The following is a 25,699-nucleotide window of genomic DNA, read 5'->3' as shown; positions in this document are numbered from 1 at the left end:
ATCTCAGTGCGGTTCTGCACACACCATGCCCTCTATTATACCTCACTTTTACCGCTGTCCTCAGAAAGTAGCCAGGGGACAATTTACAGAGAAGGAGTACCATTGTGTTCCAATAAGAAATAGGGAGAAGGCCACAGTTGAGCCCTAAGTGATAGAAGGGTGACCTTCAGTATAGTAGGTTGAAGTATGGCCCTGACAGTGCCCAAGTCCTAACTGGTGGAACTCAAAATCTATATCCTTACTTGGTAAGACCAATTCTGCAAGTATGGTTAAAAATCTTGAGATGGTATACTGACCACAAATGGTCCAGAAATATTCAATGTGATCATAGAGGTCTTTATGCAAAGAAGACAGGGTGGCGAGAGAGACAGACAGACGAACGAACAAACAAACAAACAAACGCAAATGGCCAAAACTACCACCAACAACAACAAAAGGCAAGTTGAGGAGAGAAGCTCAATTCAGAGAAGGCAGAAAGCTGTTCTGCGGCTGACAGCGCTGGGAGTCACAGAAGAAAAGGGATGAGGAGACCACTTGGTCACGAGCTTGCCTTGCAATCAAGCAAGAGAGCTCGTGTCCAATCCCCAGAAGACAAAGTATAACCAAAATTTAAAACAAAACAAATAATACAAATAATTTGCAAATAATTCTTGAGTATAATGCAGCTGTGTCGTGGGGATATCATCATCGTCTTGTCATTGCTGTTGTCATCATTGTCATCATCCTCATCAACAACAACAACAGAAACAAAGGCTGGGGGAATGACTCCATTGATTGAGTGCTTGTTGTATAAGCATAAGGGCCTGAACTTGGGCCTGGTATCCTTGTTGCTCTGGTTATAGCAATGTAAACCTGGAAGCCTAGTGCTAGAGAGTCAGAGCCAAGGATTCCTGGAGCTATCTGACCAGCTAGCCAAGCCTAATTGCTAATTCCCAGGTTACTTTGAAAAGCATCTCTCAAAAATATGAGGTGTGAAGAGATTGAGGAAAGCACCCAGTGCCAATCTTTGCCCTTAACACCCATGTGCACACACAGGAATATGATCCACCCCCACCCATTAACGCACATACACACGCAGCAAACACTACTTCTCCTCACCCCTTAAAGAATGTAGGTAGACTATAGGAGGAGTCAAGATGAAGACAATGGATTTTTATCCTGGAGTTTCCAGAGGAAACACAGGTGGCCTGTTGACACCTTGGTTTTAGTCCACTGAAACTAATTTAGGACCTCTGACCTCCAGAATTATAAGATAATAAATCCTTGTTGTTTTAAGACACTGAATTTACAGTAATTTATTATATCCAGGAGCAAGCTAATATACCTGGTCTAGTGGGAAAGACGAGCTGGACCCTGTCCTCACGCTCAGCTCTGTACTGTTCCCAGTTTGTCACATCGAGGACATGGTGCCATTAATAACATACAAAGTCTGGCATTTCTTGAAGAGCTTCCCACAGTCTATATTAGGTGGACTAAATAGATAACGGCCATAAGATAATTCAAAGAATGACTATATACTTTTCCTTCTAAGCAGATCCTTTTAAACAGTGTCTGCTGTCCATGAGACACAAGTTATTTTCTCACTCCGGAACATGGGGTGACTTCTTTCAAAAGACAGAATTGGGCAGAAGTGGGAATGAAGTGGCAGAAGTGGCAGCATGAAACTCAAGTGCCTTTGAATTCTTTTCTCGTTTTCCTGAAACTGCCCTTGCCTTATGGTCCTGACCAAGCTGTCCTGTGAGCGTGACTGGGGTCTGTCACCTCTATAACCTCAGATGGCAGCCCCTGTCTCACAGAGTCACAGGGAAGCCCGGGTCTACAGACAGCATGCAGCAAGTTTTACACCATCACTGTGTAAGAGATCTCTTTGCAAGAGAGATGTGTGCTTTTATTTGAAGTCACTGATGTGGTTCTCAGAGCAAAGACCCACTGAGACCCACTGGTGACAGTGTCGTAAAGATTACCAGAGCAAATCTATGACATGGTGTTCATGTGGAGGATCTCTGCAGTCAAATCTATATAATCCTGTGGCAGGAAAATCTGACCGCATGTTTTCATGGAGTCTAAGCTTTCAGACACCTGACCAGCCCTGAGCCCTGGTCTTTCTACCAGAGCAAAACTACAGTTTAATGTTAGACCCACCTGGGACCTTGGGTCTTAAAACAAGGTAAACTGAACTAGTGACTCTCAGTGGCTTTGAACACTAAAGAAGAAACATTATGGGCTGTAACATGTGGGAGTTACATTTTTAAGAAAGTGATGAGAGAGGCTGCCAGAGGAACTTGAGGTACCTCAACTCTGGGAAATAATCACTCACAGTCCACTTGAGGGTGACAGCAGGAAATTCATGTGGCCATTTCAGAGGTGAGCCAGATGTAGCTCACTTTAATGTTTTCCTTCTCTATGTTTTAGAGTTAGACCAATGTGATACACATTTCTTGCTTTATTATTATTTTTTTAACCCTGAACAGAGTATTTTTTGCTTCCTTGTTTCAGGGCTGGTTAAACCAGCGGCAAATGAAGCAATGTTTTCACTGGGATGAGCTCTTGGAAGAGCATGGTGGCTTACACTTGGAGGATGGCGTATGAGTTTGAAAGCTGGCAAAGGCTTTTCCAGAGTGGTCCCAGGATGCTGTGATTGACAGGTGTAGTTTTCTCAGCTCCCTTCCATTTAGGGTCAGTGCTTGTATTCGTTCATTTAGTTGGTTCTTTGGGTTTATTTTTAAAAGAATAGCAGGAATAAACTAAGAAAACCACCACCACCAAACCCAGTGGGCATCGCTCTCCTCAATAGTCTGAAAAAGCACAGGGAAGGAAAGAGCCATCAGATTGGGGAAGGCACGTGGATGAGGACATCACAGACCTTTCCAATATGGCGAGAACCACAACGTGCTTCGATGCCTTCCTGCTTGGCAACAGAACAGGTCAATGTAGACACCGGAAATTAACACATGCATCTTAGGAATCACCTACCACAGTCGCAGCAAATGAGTTCCTTACTTTTTATTTCTAAACATCAAGACATAATCATTTCCTACACTGTATATCCACATACATCTAGACTATAAACAAGATTTGTTTCAGAAATAAAATTTTCTTTTAGTTTCTCTCAGGTAGGGTGTTGTGTAGCCCAGGCTGACCTTGGCTTTACTATGTAGCAGAAGTTGGCCTAGATTGATTTTAATCATCCTTGACTAGCTTGCTCCTCTCTCCCCACATGATAGAATCACAGACATCTACCTCCATAGCTGTAGGATGAAGTCTCCTTATGCCCCATAAGAACCCGTCTAGTTTAGTCTACTCTTCACTGCAAAAAAACAGATAATGTGGGAGAAGTGTGATGACAGCAAACAGAATTTAGCAGAGATATCCTAGAAAACTGTCATTCAGAAAAGAAATGGGAATCATAAACGGGTGAGCGTCTATCTGTTCCCCTCTCCATGATGAGCAAACACACACTGGAGTGATTCCTACGGCACAGTTTGAAGTACTTTTCCCTAATGACTCTTCACGTTAAAGTGAAGAGAGATGGCAGAATTCACCAGTGAAATAGGAGGGTCAACTCACAGCACAAACGGCCCACGTGACTGACTCCAGAAAGTACAAATGGATGATTGAAAGCTTTGTCCCTTCTCTTTCATTTTTTTACACATTTTTGTTTGTGTGTTCCTATAGTGTAGAGAATGTTATGAATGTATGCCTGTGTGTGTGTGTGTGTGTGTGTGTGTGTGTGTGTGTGTACACAGATGCCAGAGTGGGATATCTGGTGTCTTGCTCTACCAAACCCTAACCTATTCACTTGAGATGGGGCCTCTTACAAAACTTGAAGCTAGACTGGTGCCATTAAACTCTATGACTCTCCCACCCTCTCCTCCACAGCACGGTTTACAGGTAGGCTTATGAACATTCCTGGCTATCTTTGTGGGCTGCTGAGGTTAGAACACATGCCCAGATGTTTGCCCAGCAGATAGTGTAGCATGATGAGCCAGGACTGAGAGCTTTAGGTTTTCTATGCTTTGCAGAGAAGCTTTGCTACACATAGCACTCTTACTTTCCACAGCGTTTTTTAGTGCTAGCATATAGCTTGTGTCCTATAGTGCCTAGACTAGAAGCACTATCAAGATGCCTTTTATTTAGAGAGAGACATCCAAAGCTGTATACCTCTCTGGTCAGGATGATGAGGACATGTCACATGTTATTGTTAGGATGGAATAATTGATGACCTAAAGAGGTGGCCATGTTCTCAACAACAGTCAGTGATGAAGTAAGGTAGTAGCTGATGTCAAGGACAGCTTAGTTGGTGGGTGAGCATGTTACATAGGAGCAAACAGCAAAACAGAGAGCTGACAAACAAAGAGAAAACAGAGGAGAGGCTCGGAGACCAAAGGAAGAGTGTGGGTTACTAGTCACGACAATTAAATCAAAGCCATATTGAAAAAGGAATGAGTCGTGAACAGCAAACAGGAGTCAGCCTTTCAATTGACTTTGACTGAAGCACCCCATGGTCTGGTGCATCTAACCCATCCCACCTGATCCTGTCTCCCTTCAGTCTGGATATAAAGGGTGTTTCCATGGCTCCTCTCACCTTTCAGAGAAAGTAAAAGGTCCTGGAGGCAGGTAGGTTGGTGTGTGTGTGTGTGTGTGTGTGTGTGTGTGTGTGTGTGTGTGTGACACTAGAATTTGAAATGTTGTGTATCAAGTCAACTTTCAAATTAGATTCAAATTAGACATTATAAGAACCAAGCTTTTCTCTTGGGAAATTTTTTTCTAGTTCAGAAATGATAACAACAGGGACTCTCCAAACAAGGGTTGCCTGGTTGTCCCCATCTGTCTTTGATAAACACCTCTTCCTTCACATACAATCAGTCCTGAGAGGAGCTCTTACTCACTGGCCCAGCACAGCAGGCTAAATACTCTGATCTCCCCTATGCTCAGAGACACTGCTGCTTGCAGTCAGGGGTAACCTTCCACTTGGGGAGATAATTTCAAGCTTTCTTCCATGATTTCTGTTTTCCTCAGAAGTCTTTCCTACTAACAGTTCCAACATTTGTTAGAGCTCAGGTTTGCCTCTACTTCAACAATGTTCTTATTCCCTGTGTAGCCCACTGGAGTCTTGCCTATTTCCTCTATGTGGAATCTTTCAGGATTCCAGATGATACTTTATACTGATGCTAACAGACCCACTTCATTTTTCTTGTTATTCTAATGGGACCCCTAGCTCTGGTAAACTCTGAGTCTCAGAATATACCTCAGCTCGACTACCTAACCTTGGATAGACTGTCTCCCCCTATTCATACTTACAAGGTGTAAATTACATTGTTAGTCTACCCATCTCCATGACTGCAGGTGATTCATGTGACCCTTCAGCAAATGTCCTAGATCCCTCTAATGTGACTAGAGTATAAGACATCATGGATACTTCTGTCCTTCCCTCCAGGGCAACCCTACTCCCTAACCATCTTTCCTTAACTCGTGTTTAACTATCCTGTTTTGTTATATAATTTGTCTTTGATAGAGATGAGAATTCTACCTGTCATTTAGGGGACTAGGGATGTCACTCAGTGGTAGAGCACTTATTTAACATATGGAAGACCATATGTTCTACCCTGATACTACCAAAATAATGAGTCTGCTATCCCTTAGCTGCCTGTGTTTCATGAGTTTGGTTATTGTATGCACAAAGGGTGGGGGATAAGGAAAAGATGCAAAGAAATAAACAGGATGAAGCAAGAAAAATGTTCTTAAATGTAAGTGAGCACAAGAATGGGAAATCAAACAATAATGCTCAGGCCTTGTTAAGCAAGGCAAGGCCAAGGAGAGGAGCTGGTAACGAGGTGGTGACAGCATAACTGTGTGCAGCTTTATCCAGCAAAGAGGCAACCGTTAAGTTAAATCAGTGAAGAATTTGATGAAGTAAGTTCAGGTGGAAGGGTGGGGAGATGAAGGTGAGAAGGAAAGGAAGGAACAGAAAGCAAAACTCAGGAAGGGTTCACACTCAAAATAGGCCAGTTTTACAAAGGTTGCTTTCTTCTGTGAGTAGATAGAAAGCAAGGATGTATAAGAAGGCAGACATGTTGGAAGCAGAGAGGCAATCTGGAGTTATTCATTTCCATTGCCGCCATTTCATCTGCACAGTGGAGGGCTGGAACATCTACAAGGCATCTTCAGGGTACTGAAGCCAGGGATCTCAGCCACCATCTGAAGGGGCAGGAGACTAAGGTGGCAAGAAATACACATAAGCTACAAGGCTGTGGGTCCATTGAGCAGAAGCTCATCCTCAGTTAAGTCAGCCCAGGGCGGCAGCAAGGGAGTCACCTATAGAACTGACCAGCAGAAGGGACAGATCTTGAAAGCAAAACAAAGATGGCTTTGTCCCGGGTTATGAGCAGAATATCACAAAGTTGGTCACATGGTTGATCAGTGGAGAACCAGGCAAGGTTACCAGCATAAAAATTAGAAAAAGCCTAGGGACAGATTAAGTGGTGGTTCTGGGATGAGGGCGTTGGAACAAGGTCATCTAATCACAGCACAGCATTTCTGGAATCTTGAAGACTGGAGACATAGCGTAGGCCAATGCTAGACATGGGAGAACTTTGTTGGCATGGAAATGTCCACAGTTTGGAATATTGATGGCCATTAGGGATGAAAGGAAAAAAATGTATTATCCCTACTTTGACTTTTTATCGATGTAATGAATGTCCCAGACAACATACAGAGAGAAAGTCAAGGTTTCAGTGGTCATTCCCACTGTTGGTTACTATAGTGACATGTCATCATGACACATCATGGCAGACGAGCATCTGAGGGAGCAAAACCACTCTTATGTCTGGGAAATGAAAAGGACAAAGAGAAAGGGGCTCAGGTTGCACATTTCAAGGACATTTCCCCCACTGGAATGACTACCTCCCACTGGACCCTAATCTCTACAAGGAACCATATCCTAAAAGAACCAAGGTAGGACTAAGCCTTTAAAACCCAGGTTTTCAGACCTAAACTACAGTGATACTCCAAGTACTCAATGAATGAAACTTGGAAGAATAAATATGAAGGCAACATAGATGGAGAAAAATGCTTTCCTGTCAAAGAATAATGTGTAGTTTTATTAAAGTCTCTCTCTCTTTCTCTCTCTCTCTCTCTGAGTCAATATGAGTCAGATGGTATGTAGAAATATTCAACTTATTCTGCATAAAACCTGTTATGAATCATCTTTCTTTAAATTCATACTTGTGGAGATCTTCCCCTCTCCTGAACTCAACCTGTCATAGTTCAGCTCTGTCCTCTACACCCTGCCATTTCGTGGACCATGGAATTTCACTAGATTCAGAGTTTGTAGAGACCTCAGTGCCTCCCAATACTGCAGGCTCTACTGTCTTCTTTTTCTCTTTCTACTCCTCATTACTTGATGCTAACATTTCAATCTACTGTCTAACCCAGAGACTCCAACTCCAGTGCTAGCCAGACATCCCGCAGAGTGACAAATGACAGCGCACTCTTCTGGAAGCAGATTTGGGTCCTGGAAGAAGCTGAGATAGGAGGTGTGATGAGTGGAAATCAGGAGAGAGAGAGAAAGCAGGATTTTATTTTACCAAAAACTGCTTGGGTTTAAAGAAACTGAAGGGTGAATTCAGATTGGGATAGACTGGAGGGAATGGTGTCTTCCTTCAAAAAAAGAACTAAGCTGGGGCAGGAGAAGGAGTTTCGATGACAAACTGCTCACTGTGAGAGACAGCAGGATTTGAATTTGAGATTCAGAACCCACACACAAATGCCAGTCATGGTGGAACACAGTTATTGGTCTAGTACGGCCCTGATTCAGCCTGTCCTAATAGGCAAATTCCAAGCTAGCTGAAGATCCTTTATTATAAAGGCCAGCTCTTTGGAACAATAACCGAAGATGACCTCTGTCTTCCATCTGCAGAAGCATGCACATGTGCATGCATGCACTCGAGCACACACACACACACACACACACAGAGACAGACAGACAGACAAAGACAACAGACAGACAGACAGAGAAACAGGAGACAGACACAGAGTTAAAAAATGAGAAAATGAGGATATCTCTTGATCATTGAAGAGAGTTTTTCAGTGATGATGGGAGAATATCAAGGGAGTTCACAAGCACAGAATGGAGCAATAACCATTAAGTTTAGTAAGCAAGATATCAAGGAATTGAAAATATATTCCCCAAAGAACATTTTTGTAGAAATTATCGCTTGAAATCTGCCAAAGTTCTTGAGGATAAGGAAAACTAAGGATAATAACTAAGTCTATGGTGCTCTGTTATCCATATAAATAAAGATTTACCTTCCGGTCCTTGGATCAAATCCAAAGTAATGGTCTTGACACTGGTGACAGCTCTGCCCAGTGGTGGAGGGATCGCGGCAAGAGCACTGCCCGGTGACACCATTACAGATGTGGCTCACAGCGCCAGCTGTGTGGCATGAGCATGGCAGACAGCCAGTGGCATTGCCGGGAGAACTGTAAAAGCCTAGGAGTAAGAAAAAGGTTTCATTTTCACCTTTGGTTCAATCTTCTCTAAAAGTGAGAGTGTTTTGATAGCACCCAAAGCCAAAATAATCTCAAGGGACCTCTGGGCCTTACTACAACGGTGGCTAGAGCTCTTCTTGATGAATATATTAATTAAATAAAAAACAGTCACTCAGTTGCATACATGAAAATTTAATATAGGGGCTGGGGAGGTTGCCCAGTGGTTAAAAGCTCTCACTGCCTTTGCAGAGGACCCCAGTTCAGTTCCAAGTGCTCACATGCGGTCTACAACTCTCCAACTCCATTTCCAGGAGACCTGACACCCTCTGTTGGCCTCGCTGGACACCAGGCACCTGTGTATATACACACACGCAAGCAAAATGCTCATTTACATTAGAAAGGAACGAATTCACAATTTAAAGTAATTTGGGCCCATTTGAAGTTCTTCAGCTGAAGCCTGGCTCTCTTCCACTGGGCTCCAATAGTTACCAAATAGGAAGTGGTGTCTCCTATATACCAGAGAGACATTTAGTAAGACAGTCAGTTAAATACGGGACTTCCAGTTAACATTCAATTTTAACAATGACTTTTATAGTAAAAAAAAGTGCTTTACTTATACTAATTGGTTATCATTTGAAACTCAAATGTAATCGATCATACAGAACACAGTTAAAGTTCTCACCCCTTAAACTGTCTCCTTCATGCGTGATCTACACTTCCTTAATCATCGAGACCTACGGACAGGGTCTCCAGAGGATCCTCAATCTTCCACCCTTCCCTCCCACTCCCTGTGACGCTGCCACTGAGGTTTGCATGGTGTATACCAAGAACCAGTGCTGCAGAAGATTCACATGCAGTAATCTGTTCAGAAGTTGTCATGTCCTTTGTGCACATTAGAAGACAGGTTTAAGGAGGTTTGCAACCCCTCCCCCGCGCTGAACTAATGACTCCCACAAGCCCATTTCAAGCACAGGCTGCCCAGCTCCAGAAGCCATTTACCCACTGGCAAGCCCTGGCCTCCTCTTGATCTGCATCCCACAGTGGAGTTTAAACCATCTTTCTCCAAAGATACTTTTAATGTCTCCTCTTCCCTCTATGGCTTATTTCCTTCAAGAAAGTTATAATTGCAACCATGACTTTCCACTTTGTAATCAACCCCCCTTCCCCTCTGCAGTCATTTTCCAACACAGAGGGCTGCAGAGTTTTTAGTTTTGTTTTTTTTTCTTTTTACAGTTCAAGACCCTTGAATGCCTTTCTGGGGTGCAGGGTGCTGCTCTGTCCAGGGCAATGGTTTCAATCTATCCCTTCTGCTCTGTAAGCTGGTCTCCTCAATTCCATGAACAAATTTCTCTAGGCCAATTCGGGCATGCCTCTGAGAGCTTCACTGCGTCCTGCTGATTCCCACCAGTGCCCAGAAACATGTAATTAATCTAATTTTCATCAGTCTGTCACCTGCATCAGGGTCAGAACCTCATCTGTATAAATCATCATTCTCTCCACTACTCATAGTAGGCCTTCACTAAACCCTGATGAGCAAATGAAAATGGACTCAAGGAGTCAGGGAGTTCTGCACGCTCTACACTCACAAAACATGCGTGCACATAGACATACAAGTGCATGTGTGTGCATGCATACACACTATACATACACACACACCATGCACACTACACATACCACACACACCGCACCATACACACACACAGACACACAGACACACACACACACACACACACACACAGAGTTTAGATATTTTAGTTTTATTCTATAATCCACATCCTTTGCTTATGTCAAAAGTAAAGAAAGAAAAGCAGGACTCATAATCACACCGGAGTTCTTTAACATCTTCTGGAACCAGAAGAAGGGTGTCAGCAACACCAAGTCATGAAGGCTTTAGCCATTTGAATGAAATAGAAAGGGTTCCTGGTGTAGTGTGTGCAGATGCATGTGTATGCACGTATGCACATATCTACTTGATACACAAGCACATACCAAACACAACCTGGAATATTTAGTGGAGGCAATAGGAGAGAGGGAGGGACCACAGAAACTGCCTATAAAGTTATGAATGATGAAAATGTAATGTCACGATCGTTATGTTTTGGGATATACTAGTCTTAGTGAAGAGAATAAGACAGAAAACAAAGCCATGCCTCCCTGTGTTGTCTGCTGTATTGGGAGAAGCAGGGAGTAACTGCTCAGGTCTCACCTACCAGGGAGGATCTAGTTACAAAGAAGCCGTCATCCTAGAGTCACAGAAAATCAGTCTACTCTGTCCTGGTCCCAGCAATGCTTTCAGTCGGCTTCAAAAGCAGTAAAAATTGTGTTTGTCAAGAATGAATGGGATAAATGGAGAGACCTAGAACACCTGGGCAGATGGCTCAGGGAGTATTACGTTCATGATAATTTACAGCCAGATTACATGGTTTATTTCTCCATATCTATCCTTATATCCACTTGCAGGAATAGGTTACAGCCACATCAACTCATACCTGGTCCAAGACCTGGTTTGTCCTATGATCCAAGTCACAAACACCAAAGGCTTCTCTTTGAGAGGAACACGTCTTTTCTTCAGAGCTATGTACCTAGCTTCTTACATTCATAAGGTATCATGAAGTCCTAACAGCTCTCCAGTTTGGATAAATGACCCATTAGCACAGGTACTTAGAAGTAATTTGGGCTTATTGCTATAGCTTTGAGCCACAGAGAATTCTCGACCAAAAAGGGATCATTTTTACAAGAAATGATTTACTAGCTATGTCTGTGTATACAAATAGGGGTGGCATTTTGGTCTATAAGATTGGGTAGTGCATATCTTGGAGAGCAAGACACTGTACAGAAAAAATATCAGAAATGTAAGCATAGGACAACCACTGAAGAAAGCTCGAGAAGCACGCAGCAACCACGGAGGCAGGAAGCAGGCATGGTGGACATCAGTGTGCAGAGAATAGTGCTGAGCTCTCCCCCATGCTGGAGGACCTAGTGAATGAGCCTCCTCTGAGGACTTGATTAGAAAGGTGAACCCCACCAGTATTTTAGTTGTCCTATTTTTAAGCAGTTCAATTAGGATGTAGAAGGCGACTTCCTGCACACAGATTACTTGCTGCATCACCTGGATGTGCCTAATTCTAGACCATTACCCCTCCTTTGATGGCTTCCAACTATAGAAAACAACGTTTCCCCTCCCCTCCTGCTTTAAGCTTCCACTCCTGAGTGTGGCTTAATTATAACTGACCTTAATTTCTGCTGCGACTCAATCCATCTCTGAGCTCACTCCATTAGCTCAGCTTCATGGTCCGCGTCTTCACATCTGTAGCATGGTAAGTGATTTTTTTTTCTTTCTGAAGCTGTTCTCCCTCATGAATGTCTTTCTGCTGCCTTCTTAAACACGGCCATCAGGTCAATGTGCTAACCGTGTCTTATGTAGAGCTGAGAGTTCTCAGGCACAAACCATCTTGGCAAAACTTACCGTTCCCTCTCGTAGTTCAGCTAACTGTGGTCCTGAACAGGTAGCGGACAGTGTGGCCGTCACATCAGAACACTGCTCTACGTGAAAGAGCCCAGAGTACCCCAGACTGCTACATTATTAGTACGACTGGGGGCATCGTCTCCTGTCGGGGTTATTTGCGCAGCACAGCACCTGTCCTGAGCATAAACGAGAGCCCATTTCCCAGCAATATCCCTCCTGGGGACCATGAACAACTAGGCTTTGCGAAGGCCCTGAAATGGGAGAAAGAAAACAAACTTAACCTCTGGGCCATGTTCAGAAAAGGAGGGCAGCGCTTGGCTCGGCACTCATTATAGGCCATTAGGAGACAGCACCCTGCACCTTAAACTGTGGACAGGATGTTTGTGGGAGGAATCTATGGTGAGAAGGGCTGGATAATTAGGGTGTCTGGATGCAGTGCCAAGGGCTGCAGTTTTTAAATCAGGATTCTAATGCTTCTCTTCATTTGGGTGGTTTTTTTTTTTTTTAATAAAAATAATGCTGACAGCATTTTCCATGCTTTTGACCCAATGTTCCAGGGAGTAAAAACACAAGGCCACTCATCCCTGTGTTATTTAGGGCAGTTTGTGCTCTTATTAAATTAGATGTGCTGTAAATGCTCTGCCTGTATTTCCTCTTTCAGCAACCATTCACTTCTGCTACCTTTCCAGCCCTATATACTCTTCAAGTCCGGCTCACATATTCTCTATTAAATTATCCATGCCTCTGTCCTTGAAGAACCCACCATTTTCTTCTACATTACATGTTCCTTGTGCTTACAGGAAGCAGATTTCCCAGCTTAAAGCACAAGGCCTTTGTATGTATGTGATTTTATGCCTTAAAGGAGCCCAGAGCCCAGCATCTGGTCCTATATGAAATAGACGTGCCACCTGGAAACTGGATACAGCAAAGAAATGAATATGTAGCTCATTGTGTGGACAGTGGGATGAAGGATGGGCAGACAGTTGGACAAATACACCTTAAAGTATGAACGTATTTTTCCCAGTGGGAGGCAAAGGTGATCAGTAGGGATCTATGAGTCGAGAGGACTGGTCAGAGTGGCCCAGCTTCACAGGGAATGTGGAAAGCGATGTGTAAGTGTGGGAACAATAAAAATGTGACTTTCAACAAATCACCTGATGGTTCAAATGAGAGATGGAAATTGTCAACCCTCTAAAAACCCCTTGCTTTTAGAACAAAGGGCTTGGCAGAAGCCAATACCCCTAAGCTTTCTACTGGACTTGTGTGTTTTACGCAAAGCTCAGCTTCCTTACCTGGCCGAGCATCTGTGAGCATATGGGAAGGTTCCTAGAAGCACGTTTCCTCTTCATCTTCTTCCCTTTGTTTTAAAGACAGCATCTTACAGGTAGCCCTAGCTGGCCAATCACATACTATGCAGCCTGGGACTCACAGAGAAAATGCCTGTCTCTGTCTTCTCAGCGGTGGGATTTCTCACCCAGTCATAGCGTATTTCTCAGCATCAAACACGAAAATAATAAAAACACAAATACTGAGATCTCTGATGAAAGCAGGGAGATTAAAATGATTACACACTCATTGCGTATTGCCATAATCCAAGTCAGACTTTTATATTGTGTTTTTCACTCCACTGCATTTCGGTATTTACCAAACGGACACTCCCAGGTGTCTTCTCTGTGGTCTAGAGACTTTCTATAAATCCTTCCAACCCAGCTGGTGTACATAATCCCATTTCTAGAGCCTGCTATTCGGTTCTTCACTCACCCACTCAGGCAGCCCATAACAACTCTGGTGTTTTTTTTTTTTTCATGCCTATTACTTGGATTTTCCAAACAAATGAGATATCCCAGGGCCTGAAGCAGCAAGAACCAGAATCACGTGCTGAGGGGGAGTGGAAGATGAGACCTTACCGATATTCGCAACTACATGTGATTTACAGCAGCCTCAAGTGGTTTTTAATGAATATTTAAGACATTTTTTTTTTCAAAATATGTCCCAGAGTTTGAGGCATGTCTTCTGTGATCAGATTCTCAGGGACTTCTAAATGCCCCATTCTATTGAAAGACTCTACTTCCTTTTGCCTTACTAGGTGAGGAGAGAATGAGTCCTCCGTCACAGAAATATGCATATTGCATTATATTTCTTACTTCAAAGAACGCTCCAAGGCAGAGCCGGGCACTTAGTAACTGCTTCAGCATTTAGTCTGCACTATTCTCACTGAAACCATTTCTATGAGGTCTCCACAGAAGTGAGAGTTTTCTAAATGGAAGTTAAAACAACTCTTCCCTCCTTCCACACATTGGGAAGAGTGTAGTCCAAGTTCTCCAAGGCAAGACTATTTTCCAGCCCTTCGTCATAGGGAATGTGCTTATCATGAGACTCAACTCGGTGGGAAAAACGTTAACTCAAAAGTATCCCCCCAACACACACACACACACTAAGCATCAGGATGTTGGTGAGTGTAGATTCTTTTCCCCGACAGATGCTCTAATTTTGAATAGAACATCAGCCACCTGACTCCAGTCCATGGGCGGGGTCCTCATACAATTCTGGTTTCTGAGCCCGTCACTTAGCCAGGAGGATAAGTTTCATTCCCTAATTGTCTATGTGACTTATAAAATAAAAGGCAAAATCGGGTGCTGGAGAGAATGTGAAACATTGTTCTATTAGGACTCACCATGTCACGAGGAGCTGTTTCCATTATAAATTAGCCTTTATTGTATTTCCAAGCTGCAGCGCCCTCAATAAAACCCCCTGTCTGCCTCTGGTTCTCAAGGACACGGGAGGGTCACTAGCCCAGGATGGCTTGACACCCTTCCCTGCCTTCCTCGCTCTGGCCTCTGATTAAGTACTGCTGCTGAATGGTACGAGGTCATCCAGAGCTGGAGAAGAGAACCCGGGGAAACACGTTCAGTCTGTATTTATTATTGTGGGTGTGTGGACGTTCGTCTTTACACACACGCTACAAATAATTTTAAATTAAAGCATTTTAAAAATACTTAATGGGGGTTAAGCAGCATTTTTAACCTCTGCTCAAGTTATTGAATGGCGTATTAAAACCAATGCGGCTCTAACGTGCCTTCCAGTGCACATTGCTGTGTTAACAAATTACCTATAAATTTCAACTGAATTGAGCCCATTCCTTGTGTGTCCATACTAAGGTTAGGCTAATAATACATGAGGTTTCATTACACAAACCTTCCTCAACGGTGCTTTTGAAGAAAGCGGGGCAAGAATCTATGTGGGGCCCTCTAGCATGGGCCAGTTTATATTTCTAGTCACAGAAGAGAAGCAGGTAGGGTCTTTAGGCTGGGATTCTCCCTCTGGGTCCCATTGCTTGTATGTGCCTACGTACACCGGTACCCAGCGTTATGTGTTTTCTTTGACTCGGAGATGCAAAAAGGTAGGGGAGAGTAGAGACTGCTGTGTCGAACATATCGACTTCATAGAAAGTCTGTGTTCTCCTTGCAAGTGTCATTTGAAGAGATGAAAAGCCAGAAAGAAACAAAGTTCAAAGTGGAAATTCTTAAGTCAGAAGATGAGAAAACCAACGGTCATCCCGATTATACTTTGCCCCATTCTTCTGGTGTGCATGTGTGAACACTACATCTTGGTTTGTTTTCGAAACTGCACACGACTTGGGCTACTATTCCCCCTTGTAGAGCAGAAAAGTGATCATCGTAAGGCACAAGGACATTTCCACACAGATCTTTGCTGTTCCCTTGCCTAAAAATAGGCAAAGGCAACTGAGGTATTTTTATACATAATTACTCATTCGATAAATATTTATGGATAGCCGTTTATGAAGGCTCTGTACCATGTGCCTGAGCGATAGAACGGATGATCGTGCAGAGTCACAGTCACATTAGTTGGCTGGGGAGACAATGACATAGTCAGGGAGCCTCTGGAAATTGCGAACCATGGTGCCTTGAAAGCCTGCCTACTTTGCCATTCACTCTGCTGGAAAGCCAGTGGAGGGTGGGCAGACAAGACTTGGCTGACTTTTGGGGAGCACCTGTCTCTGGCATGGCATGGCCAAGAATCCTTGAAGAAGGATAAAGCAGAGAGCGAGAGAGTTTGGAGTTTGCTTGGTTAGTACAGGAATAAGTGGCTTGGACTGGAGAAGAATGAGTGGGAGTGTTAGGAAGTGATCAAAACAGAGTCACACCGCGAGGTAAAGCCCCCAGGACTGATTGTGATGGATGAGTCGGGAGCTCTGGGAGAAAGAGGAGTCAAGCTTGGTTATAATGATTTGACATGACAAGATTACAGCCCAGAAAATGCAGGGCAGCACTGTCAGTTAAACGTGGTAGATTGAGCAGTCTTTTCCTCCTAAAAATTCACCCAAATGAAATTATTTTTTCTAAAAGGGGATAGCAGTCAATAACAGACATCTAAGAGGAAAAATAAGGATTTTTCAGTAGAGAGTCCCGCAATAAGCATATTGATCAGGCTCACATAAACTGAGAAAGGAAAGTGTGGGCTTCAAAGCTTAAAAAAATCTCTCCAGTCAGATACGGGGCTGATTTATCCCTCCCCAAGGAAGAGGCGGTTGGGCTCGCATTTCAGGAGAAGATGGGAATCTTTAGCTGAAGAAGGAGAACACAGAGGACGAAGAGTTGGCAGAGTAAGTGTGAGGTTTTGCATCCAACAGGGAAATTGTGGAAAAACTACCCGAGACTGAAAATTTTACTTCTCCTCTTGGCCAGGCTTGGCATGCCGGTATCTGGTCAAAACCAGTCTAGATGGTTGCCATGAATCCACCAAGTAGATTTCCATAGGACAGAAGAATTCTCATACATGAATGAAGATAGCTCACTGAGCAGCAGGATTGTTAAATAAAAAGTACACCAGCCTGAAATTTTCTGAAAACTAGATATACAGAAATGATGGAAACATCTAGAAAGCTGGGGACGGAAAACATGACAAGATCACTAAGACAATGGGGTGCTATTTTTCTGAAGACCGTTGGAAGCACAAGTCAAGGTTCAGATGCCTCTTTGCAGTTGGAAATTCTCAAGCAATAAAGACCACTCCAGAAACACAAAATACAATGACTTCGCTCCTCGTGTTCCTAGATGCTGTTGGATCATCTGTTAGGCCATTTATACAAAGAAACCAAGACACGATAGAGACTTATGAAAACCTAGGACCAGACATGAGGCAGCCGCAAAGGTGAGGTGTGGAGACCAACTATAGGATGGGGACTGAAGATGCCCCCCAAACAGAAGAGGACGCTCAAGCTGCTGAGTTCTACCAACTGCAACATTCGTGGGGAAACAATGAGTGTAGGAAATGGAGTAGGAAAAATGGCCAATGTTCTGAGTCACAGAGTTCGGTTCTTAAAAATACCTGAACAATTTCAATAAGGTAATAATTTCAAAGGCAAACACTTTTTTTTTTAAATCAAGATAAGAAGTATAATCTGTATATGGCTAGCTCAAAAGGGGTCACAGCAGTCGTCCTTGAGCACAGACAGAGCCACAGAAAAGAAATGCTAGGATTCATATGGGGAACTATGCACTCATGGACTGACCAGACATAGTTTCTAAATTCAAAAACAGCCAACAGGATGGCGAGAGGTCTCTGAGGATAAAGACACTGATGACCTGAATCTATTTCCAGAACCCTCGTGGGAGAAGGAGAGGACTAACTCCCCAAAGTTGTCCTCGGCCCCACAAACACACACTCACTCACTCACACATGCACACACCCAAAGTGCAATTAAAGAAAGTACAAGAGTAAGTGGGAACAAACAATGGACAATATTAAAAACATTACATTTGAATAAGTATAAAAGGACTGAACGCCATGGCGCAGTTGAACATAGTAGAACTAAAACAGAGGGCTTCGGGGGCAGATTTACTCCTTTAAATCACAGTTTGTAAAACTGCAACCATGAGAATCCTAGGAAACATACAATTGAACTAAAAAGGGAGAAGATACTAGAAACTACTCTCCATCTTTATTTCTACCCAATCCTCATCGGGTACCCCTAATGCCAACCCCACTCCTGCCTTGATTCTGCCCTGGTACCTCCAACCTCAGAACCACCTCAGCTGTCTACTTGGAATTTAACTGCTATTGTTGCTTATCCTTTAGGAGACTAACTCTTTTTTTTTTCTCTTTACCTAACTAGAGAGGCCATAAAACTCCTTCCAAAAGGGTGGGGACAATGGCCATCTCCTTTAAAGGAAGGCAAAGTGGGTGTAACAGCCACTTTGAAAAAGAATAATGCCCATGCTCAAAGCATTTCTGTATCTGGTTTACTCTGCACCTATTTAATTTCTTAGAGCATTGGTGTCTTTGGGACAAGGGCTACCTAATTCAGCTAGCATGTGTACAAAGACAGGCTAATATCTTACACTTTGAGGATGCTTGGTCAGGAGTTTCCTTAGTTGGAGAGCCTGAGAAATACTCAGGCATCCTATCCATAATGAGAGTAGCTGATTGGGCTGTTCTTTGAATGGAGCACTTGTAATCTTAAATAAGGAAGACCGGAAACAAAGAAGAAAAACTAAGGAATAATGACAAGCTCAGTCTGCCGTTCCTCTGCATACGGCAGTTTCTGCTTCTATGGAGATCACCCTTCAGTGAGCCTTACAGGCAAAGGACAACTCCTATCCAGTTTGCTATTCAGAGACTTTTAAACACTCAGGGTGGTTGGTGCCACTGAGATCTGGTAATTATCTGTATCAATCAATGTCTCTTCCATTCTTGTAACAGGGGCTCATGTGTTTAATACATGTACATATACGTACACAGATATACGGAAGTCTCTCTTGCAGTTAGTTCTCTGTGGACATGCAAAGAGGTCTTGACCAAGGGTTTGAGAGTAGAAGGAAGCAGCAGTGGGCAGCATTCATATACTTACTCAGACACAGTACTGTCTGCTACTGAGTAGTAACGGATGCTGGAAGAAGATCAGAGCTGTTGAATGCTGAAGGCAAATGGTGGCCACGAACAAGTCAGCAGTTATAATAACTGGGTCCCTTAATCACATCCCCCCTCCCTCTTTCTTGTGTTTCCCACTAAATTATCATATGAGATTCCCATTCTGTTGTAAATTTAATTAATGGATTAATTATATACAGGTGGATACTTTGTATGTCTATGCAACACTAACACATCTGTGCCTATAGAGGCCAGACGAGGGTGTCTGATCCCTTGAAACTGGAGTTATGAGTGGCTATGAGTCACCTGGTGTGTACTCAGAATTGAACCTTGGTCCTCTGCAAGAAATACAAGGGCCCTGCACTATTTAGAAATCTTTCCAGCCAAGAGGTTGACATTCTTAATGACATAAGCATTCTCCTTTTAATGCTACCTTCACCTACTCCATTTTTGCATCAAGTTTAAATTTAATTTGGCCCTTAAAAACTGACACACAACAACATATACTGGATCAATTATACACACACACACACACACACACACACATATATACATATATATATGCGTATGTGCACACGTGTGTGTGTGTGTGTGTGTGTGTGTGTATGTGTGTTTTCTGGACATGATAGGACTGATATGTCCATGAGTTCACAGCAGTTGTGGTTGCTGTACAATCTGTACGAGATTAAGCCAGTTAGCATCTGACCTGGCATGAGAAGGGGTTCACGAACCCTTACCCTTAATCATGGACAGCCAGTGGTTTTCAGAGAAGGGCACCTCAGTTCTCTTTAAGGGTGTGGCTCCTGTAGGTCAGTCGCATGAGACTGGATGACCCCATACCCAGAAGGATATAGACAATGCAAATTAGACTTGATGGGTTATTAAATTTTAAAAAGAGAGACAGGAACTTAGGGGAATAGACTGTGAGTGGAAACAAGAGGAATTAGGGGTAGAAAAAGGGGGAGAATATGAGCAAAATAATATGTGAAATTTTCAAGGAATTAATAAATATATTAATTAAAAAATTAAAAGCAAACAAAGATGCCTTTGTGACTATCCCTTTAGAAGTGTTTAGGACATTACATATTCACTCCACTCCTCAGTGGCAGGACAAAACTTCTTAGAACCCAGTTACCACTTTTTCCACCTTCCTACACTTCCCACTGTCTGTTACCTATTCCCTACCCTGTGCTTATGTGATCCCAACTGAGCAGCCTCCCGCATAAGGGTGAGCTCACACTTGGCCAGCTGTCCTTAGCCTGGCTTATGTCACTTAAACGCCTGACCTCTGGTTCTACACAGGGTGTCTCAAGTGGCAGGATCCCGTTCTCTTCACCCTCGACTGATGGCTAGATAAAGTAAAGTGTGGCATATATACACAAAGGAATGCTTCCTCTGCTTACACAGATCCACACAACTTTCACAAAGAGAAGTAACATATCGAAGGCACTAGGAATGAGAGTGTAACATGATTTCTAGAACTGGAACGTCTTTCCAGACTCAAATAATTAACAGCGCATGGAATAAACGTTAGCGCATTTTCAAAGTTGCCTTATGATGATTACCTATTTACAGAGGTTTGAATGAACTCACCTTTTAAGACACTGATGTTTAATGTTTAGAAAATATTTCTGGTTCACTAAACGTACAATGAGAAGTTAGGCAGTTCTTTCAAATGAGAACTTTTATCGAAAGAAATCAACCAATCCTACACATGCTAATACATAGCTCGGTTTCAATCTAGTTCTAGAAGAAATAGAGATTTGGTAACCAATAGTCTGGGTAATGGCAAAGTATCCTATACTGGCTGGCCATGGAAGTACCAAGACGAATTAACTTTAAGATAGAAAATGCCACAGAAGTATAAAGACCTGAGTTCAGTCCAGAGAAACCCAAGTTACAAAGCTGGGTGTGGTAGTGTGCACCTGTAATTCCAGCACTAGGGACAGGGAGACAGGAATATCTTTGTGACTAGTTCTCCTGCCCCCTGCCCTACAGACACCCACACTAAAGCCAGAACCAGAGTAGCTGAGTTGCCTGAAAAGGGTGAATTGGAAAGTATCTGCAAAGGTGAGGTTCCTTTTGTTATATGTGACTGCAGAGCATTTGGGAGAGCACTCCATTGCAGAGAGCTCCTGAAGGCAAACAGCAGAAAGATGGAAACAATGGGTCACCCCGGTTAGGACCAAGATGGAAAGAAATGTAAGACTAGAAGAATTCTGTCCAAGAAGGATCCAGATGAGGCAGAAGTCCATGGCGCACAGAGAAAGAAAAGCCTGTTCTTCCCCTGTAGAGCTGATGTTTACTTTTCTCTATGTCTGCATTGACACAACACACAGAAGACCACAGTCAGGGTTGTTAAGAGTGTCCAGATACCTGGAGGATGTGTCAGACCTTCTTCAAAAGGAGAAGCTTTGTTTTAGAGTTTTATCCAAAATCAGAAAAGTTGTTTAGAACAGGTGACATGCACAGTGTGTACACAATCCAGTCAGAATGAAACATTTAATTTTACCAGAAGATAATTAGGCAAAATATGCATCACTGGACCTGTTGGAACCCCTTTACCACTGAAAATCAAGGATGCGGATTCCTGGTTATCCACCATGCAGGAGAAAATTAGACATCTTTTTAAAGGAAAAGAGTGTTTAAAGAAAGAACACAAAACCAGTTCAGGAGAGCAAAACCTCAAGAGACTGCAAATTTGAGAGGTTGCTCAAGGGGGAAAGGCACAGAAGTAGCAGCTGTGTTCACAAGCCTGATGGCCGGGCTCTCCACAATGATCTTACTTCCTGGGGACACCCACTCCTTACACCAAGTTAAAACAGATTCCTGGGTATGCTGATCACTTTAGATGTCCTGACATCTCTGACCATGCTGAGTTAGCTAGGGGGTGCAAATCCTGTCGAAACAAGCAAAGAGATGCTCCCCACCCCCTGCCTCCCCTCGTGGAACTGGAAAAGGCAGGTGGACTGTAAGCCCATCTGCACGACTGAGACTAGAATCCTAGGCATCATCAGGAACACATGGTGGACAAACACCCACAGAGGGGGAAGAAGGGAGGAAGAGGGAACTGGGAAGCCTCATTGTGGGGAAGAAAGAAGAATATGAATGTTGTAGCCTGGCGGGGGGGTGGGGTGGGGTGGGGGGTGGGGTTGGGGGTGGGATTTCTTTTACTCAGGTTTACTGTAGCATAGTTTCTTAAAGTGACATTTCCTATATTTACTTGTGTGTATCAATGGATTTTGAGAACCGGTGGTTATGTAGCTACTCACACAGTCGAAGTTTAGACGATACTAACGTATCTGAACCTCTCACAGTGTCTCTCGCTCAGCTCCTGGCAAGCACTGATCTTAGCTTTATTCTTATAAAGTTATGTTTTACTGACTTTCAAGAAGTTCATGGGATCACTCATTAAGCAGCTTTATCCATCTCGTTTTCCCCTTAGGAGTAGGAACACTACATTTGCATCATACGTACCCCACCCCCGCATCCACACATCTTCCATTTCATGTTGTCCCCAAGCCCCTCTTGAATTCATTTCCTTTCTCTGCTGACAAGATACTCCCAGTGGTGAACTAAGGGCACATATATTGGGAGTAACCAACAGTTACCTCCCTGGACTTAAGGCCAACTCGGTAGGAGATAACCTCTGCTTAACCCAGCCAAGGACCCATGGCTAAAGTGTTGTAGACCCCAGCGAAGAACAAACTCCTGCAATTTTCCTAGATCCATGTAGCTTCAGCTGTACTTAAAATATGACCAACTCATTGTAAAGTTTTACTTTGATTAAAATTATTTTAAAAGGCGAAGGTCTTTACTCCTACCAGGAAACAATTGAAAAGACGGGCTTCTAAACAGTGAAATCAGACAGCCATCTATTTAATTATATGACAGCATTCACAAACAATCCTAGATGTATCCTTATGGTGCCACAGTGTGCATCCCTTTCTTTAAAAATATTTTTACCAGCCACTTCATTTAGAAGTTTGATCCATCATCTAGATATTCAATATTATACAGATGATTAGGTCAAATTCTCCTTTTTAAAAAATACACAAAATAATAACCCTTTTTCTCAGTTACATATCTTTTAACTGATTAAAAATTCACACATGTCAAGGTAAAATTATAGCATTCCTCTCTCAGGAAGTATGTTCGATTCCTGCAAGGTGCCCCCCTTCCCCACAAACAGCAAACACACAGACAAGACAGCCTCAAGCAGGTCAAATAGCTCAGTGTGGATGGCAGAAATGCAGCGATGGTGTTGAACACCCATTCTTTAGAAGCTGCAACCAGAAACAGAGGGATTACCTGCAGTCATCGAACTGACAGCGAGTCTCTCTTACCTGGCTGACACCGCTCACACCTTCTTCCTTGTCGATGAGGTAGGCATAGGCACTGGCCACTGACGGGGTCACAAGTGCTTCCAGGTAATGTCCCCAAGGAGTCACACTCGCACGCCTGACACCCTTGAAGGTTGTCCACCGTCAAATTGAACCTGTGAGGCTCGCACTGATGGCAGCGTAGACCAGTTACCCCTAATTTGCAGGGACACTGCCCAGTTGACTTGTCACACAGCAGAGAGCCGTTTACTGTCCCGGTCTTCTCACAGTTACAAGGCAAGCAGAGGTGGGAATCATTCTGACGTAGGTTGAAGTACCCTTCTTTACACTCACTACATCGTCTCCCTCCGACACTGGGCTTACAAACGCACTGCCCTGTCTCAGCGTCACACACGGTCCCAGCCTGGGTGCCAGCTCTGTTGCAATCACAGACCTCACAAGCACTCCAGGGCAGCCCATAAAAGTTTTCTCTGCAAGCGTCACACCTAAGTCCTTTAGCTTCCTTCTTGCACACGCACTGCCCAGAGAGTGGGTCACAGAGTTGGTTCACCGAGCCATGGAGGTTACAATGGCAAGGTTCACATCCATCAGCATTCAAACTCCGGAGAAACTTAAATCCGAAACTGCAGCGATCGCATCGGAGCCCTGGAAACAAAGCACATTTGAAAGGGTGAGGGGAGGGAGAAGGAGGGACAGCGTCCCTGAAGAGGGCTGAAGGTCAAACATTGAACACAGCCGAACCACAGAGAGGACCACTCCAGGATGGCCATCTATGCGAAATGCCATGGTGGCACTGATTTAGTTCTCGCATGCAAGCGGAGAGCGGGGTGCTTTGTGGAATTTCATTGCTAAACAACACGATACAAAAGTGCAGGATACATGTGTTACTTCTGCTGCACGCATGGGGACTCACCCACTTTCACGAACATCAAAATTATTAGAGTAGAATAGGTTTGGAAGAATAAAAAGAAATGTGCATGGCCGCTCGAATGTAACTTTTCTAAAAACCAGAAATCGCCTGAAGAGAACTAAAGATTTTTCTAGGAGGATAAGCAGGGTATAAAATGTCAGATAGGCAGAATAAACTGGACCTGAGATCACTTCCCTATCACTGTGGTTAGAATCTCAGTGGTAAACTGTTTTAAAGCATACACGCAAAAACCGGTAAAAGAATAAATTTTAGTAGTCTTTACTGCAAGTATGTTAGGCATGTGGACAGTAGATACGCCAATTAGCCTCAAACAACCATTTCACAAGTTGTCTGCATGCCAAAGTGCCATGTTGTATCCTACAAATACACCAAGTTTGTATTTGTTGACTATACCTTTAAAGCCCGGGGTAGAAGCACAAACAAAACGTTGCTCTGTGAGGGCAACGGGCGCATTTACATTCAGCTGTTAAAAACTAAATAATCCGCATACATATAACTTATCCAGAGTAATTTTTATTTTAATCCTTTGTAGGCCCTATATTTTATCATTTTCAATTAATATAAATTACGCTTGCCTTGGCTCATACAGCAGTCTGGGCGCTTGTCAAAACCACGTGACCCAAACACACCTGTTCAAGCACGGAGTGAACGCGGACAGAGCCTCGTGCTGCTCCTGTTCAAAGGAGCGCAAACATGCAGTTTGCAAATGGAGAAGAATGTTTCCTCACCGAAACTTAAACCTCTGACAACTCACGTTAGTCTCAAGAGAAAGGTTGCAGCCACGGAAAGGGATTCCAAAGAATGCAGGGGCGTGGCGCTCAAACGCAGAGCCTGCCTTTACAGTACGCCGACTTCACAGGTCTGTGACCATAAATACCTGCTGCCCTCATTGCTTTGAAACAATGGAGACATCTATTTCAAACTATAATTGTAATAAAAACTTGTCCCTAAAACAAGAGTCGAACACACGCTCAGGCACTGATACGGAGGAAAGTAGCCCTAAGCTGCAAAAAAAAAAAAAAAAAAAAATGCCTAATATGTATGTATGTGGGTAAAAATTCATTCAAACTCCAGCGGAAGGCAAGTTCTTTAACCATGATGAATGGCTCACCTAAGGCATATCATTTAATTTCAATAAGGAAAATAAAAAGGACCGCGATTGCTGCAAATTTTAAAAATAACTGTATTGTTAACAAGAATTATGACTCATTTTGAACTATTAAAATCGGTCTACATGGATTCATATCAGATCAGTTTTAAAAATATGCACAGTGCTTATTTGAATACTCCATACATATTCCTGACAGGTAATCTATTCCTAACGATACTCACGGAGGCCTACAGGGCATCACACTCGCAGCTAACAAGTGCAGGCGAGTTCGCACACTTGGCATTTAATTCTCAGGCTTCTCCCTCTTTATTCTAGATGAATGACCCACTTTAATAAAATTATTGGTGGTAATGTATTTTACTGGTGATAGAATCATTAGTAAGATTTAACAGTTTTGTTAACTCAAACAGTTTGCCTCCTGAAACACACGCCACACACCCTTGTATTTTCAGGGGGTTTGTTTCTTC

The 25,699-nt window shown here is 43.2% G+C and overlaps 1 protein-coding gene across 1 annotated transcript in view; it reads right to left on the bottom strand.

The window, feature by feature from the left end:
* The window catches only part of Ush2a (usherin), a 670,292-nt gene that overhangs the window by 525,359 nt on the left and 119,234 nt on the right, over positions 1-25,699 (bottom strand). The window contains exons 12-13 of the mRNA XM_032915475.1: positions 23,194-23,835; positions 8,308-8,491 (exon numbers count right to left, since the gene is read on the bottom strand). Of these exons, the coding sequence (XP_032771366.1) occupies positions 8,308-8,491; positions 23,194-23,835 (826 nt within the window). The remainder of the gene's footprint in view (positions 1-8,307; positions 8,492-23,193; positions 23,836-25,699) is intronic.

The sequence above is a fragment of the Rattus rattus genome, chromosome 10 (assembly GCF_011064425.1).
Source record: "Rattus rattus isolate New Zealand chromosome 10, Rrattus_CSIRO_v1, whole genome shotgun sequence".
In the NCBI taxonomy this organism is placed as follows: Eukaryota; Metazoa; Chordata; class Mammalia; order Rodentia; family Muridae; genus Rattus; species Rattus rattus.
This window is presented reverse-complemented; position numbering and strand designations above follow the sequence as displayed.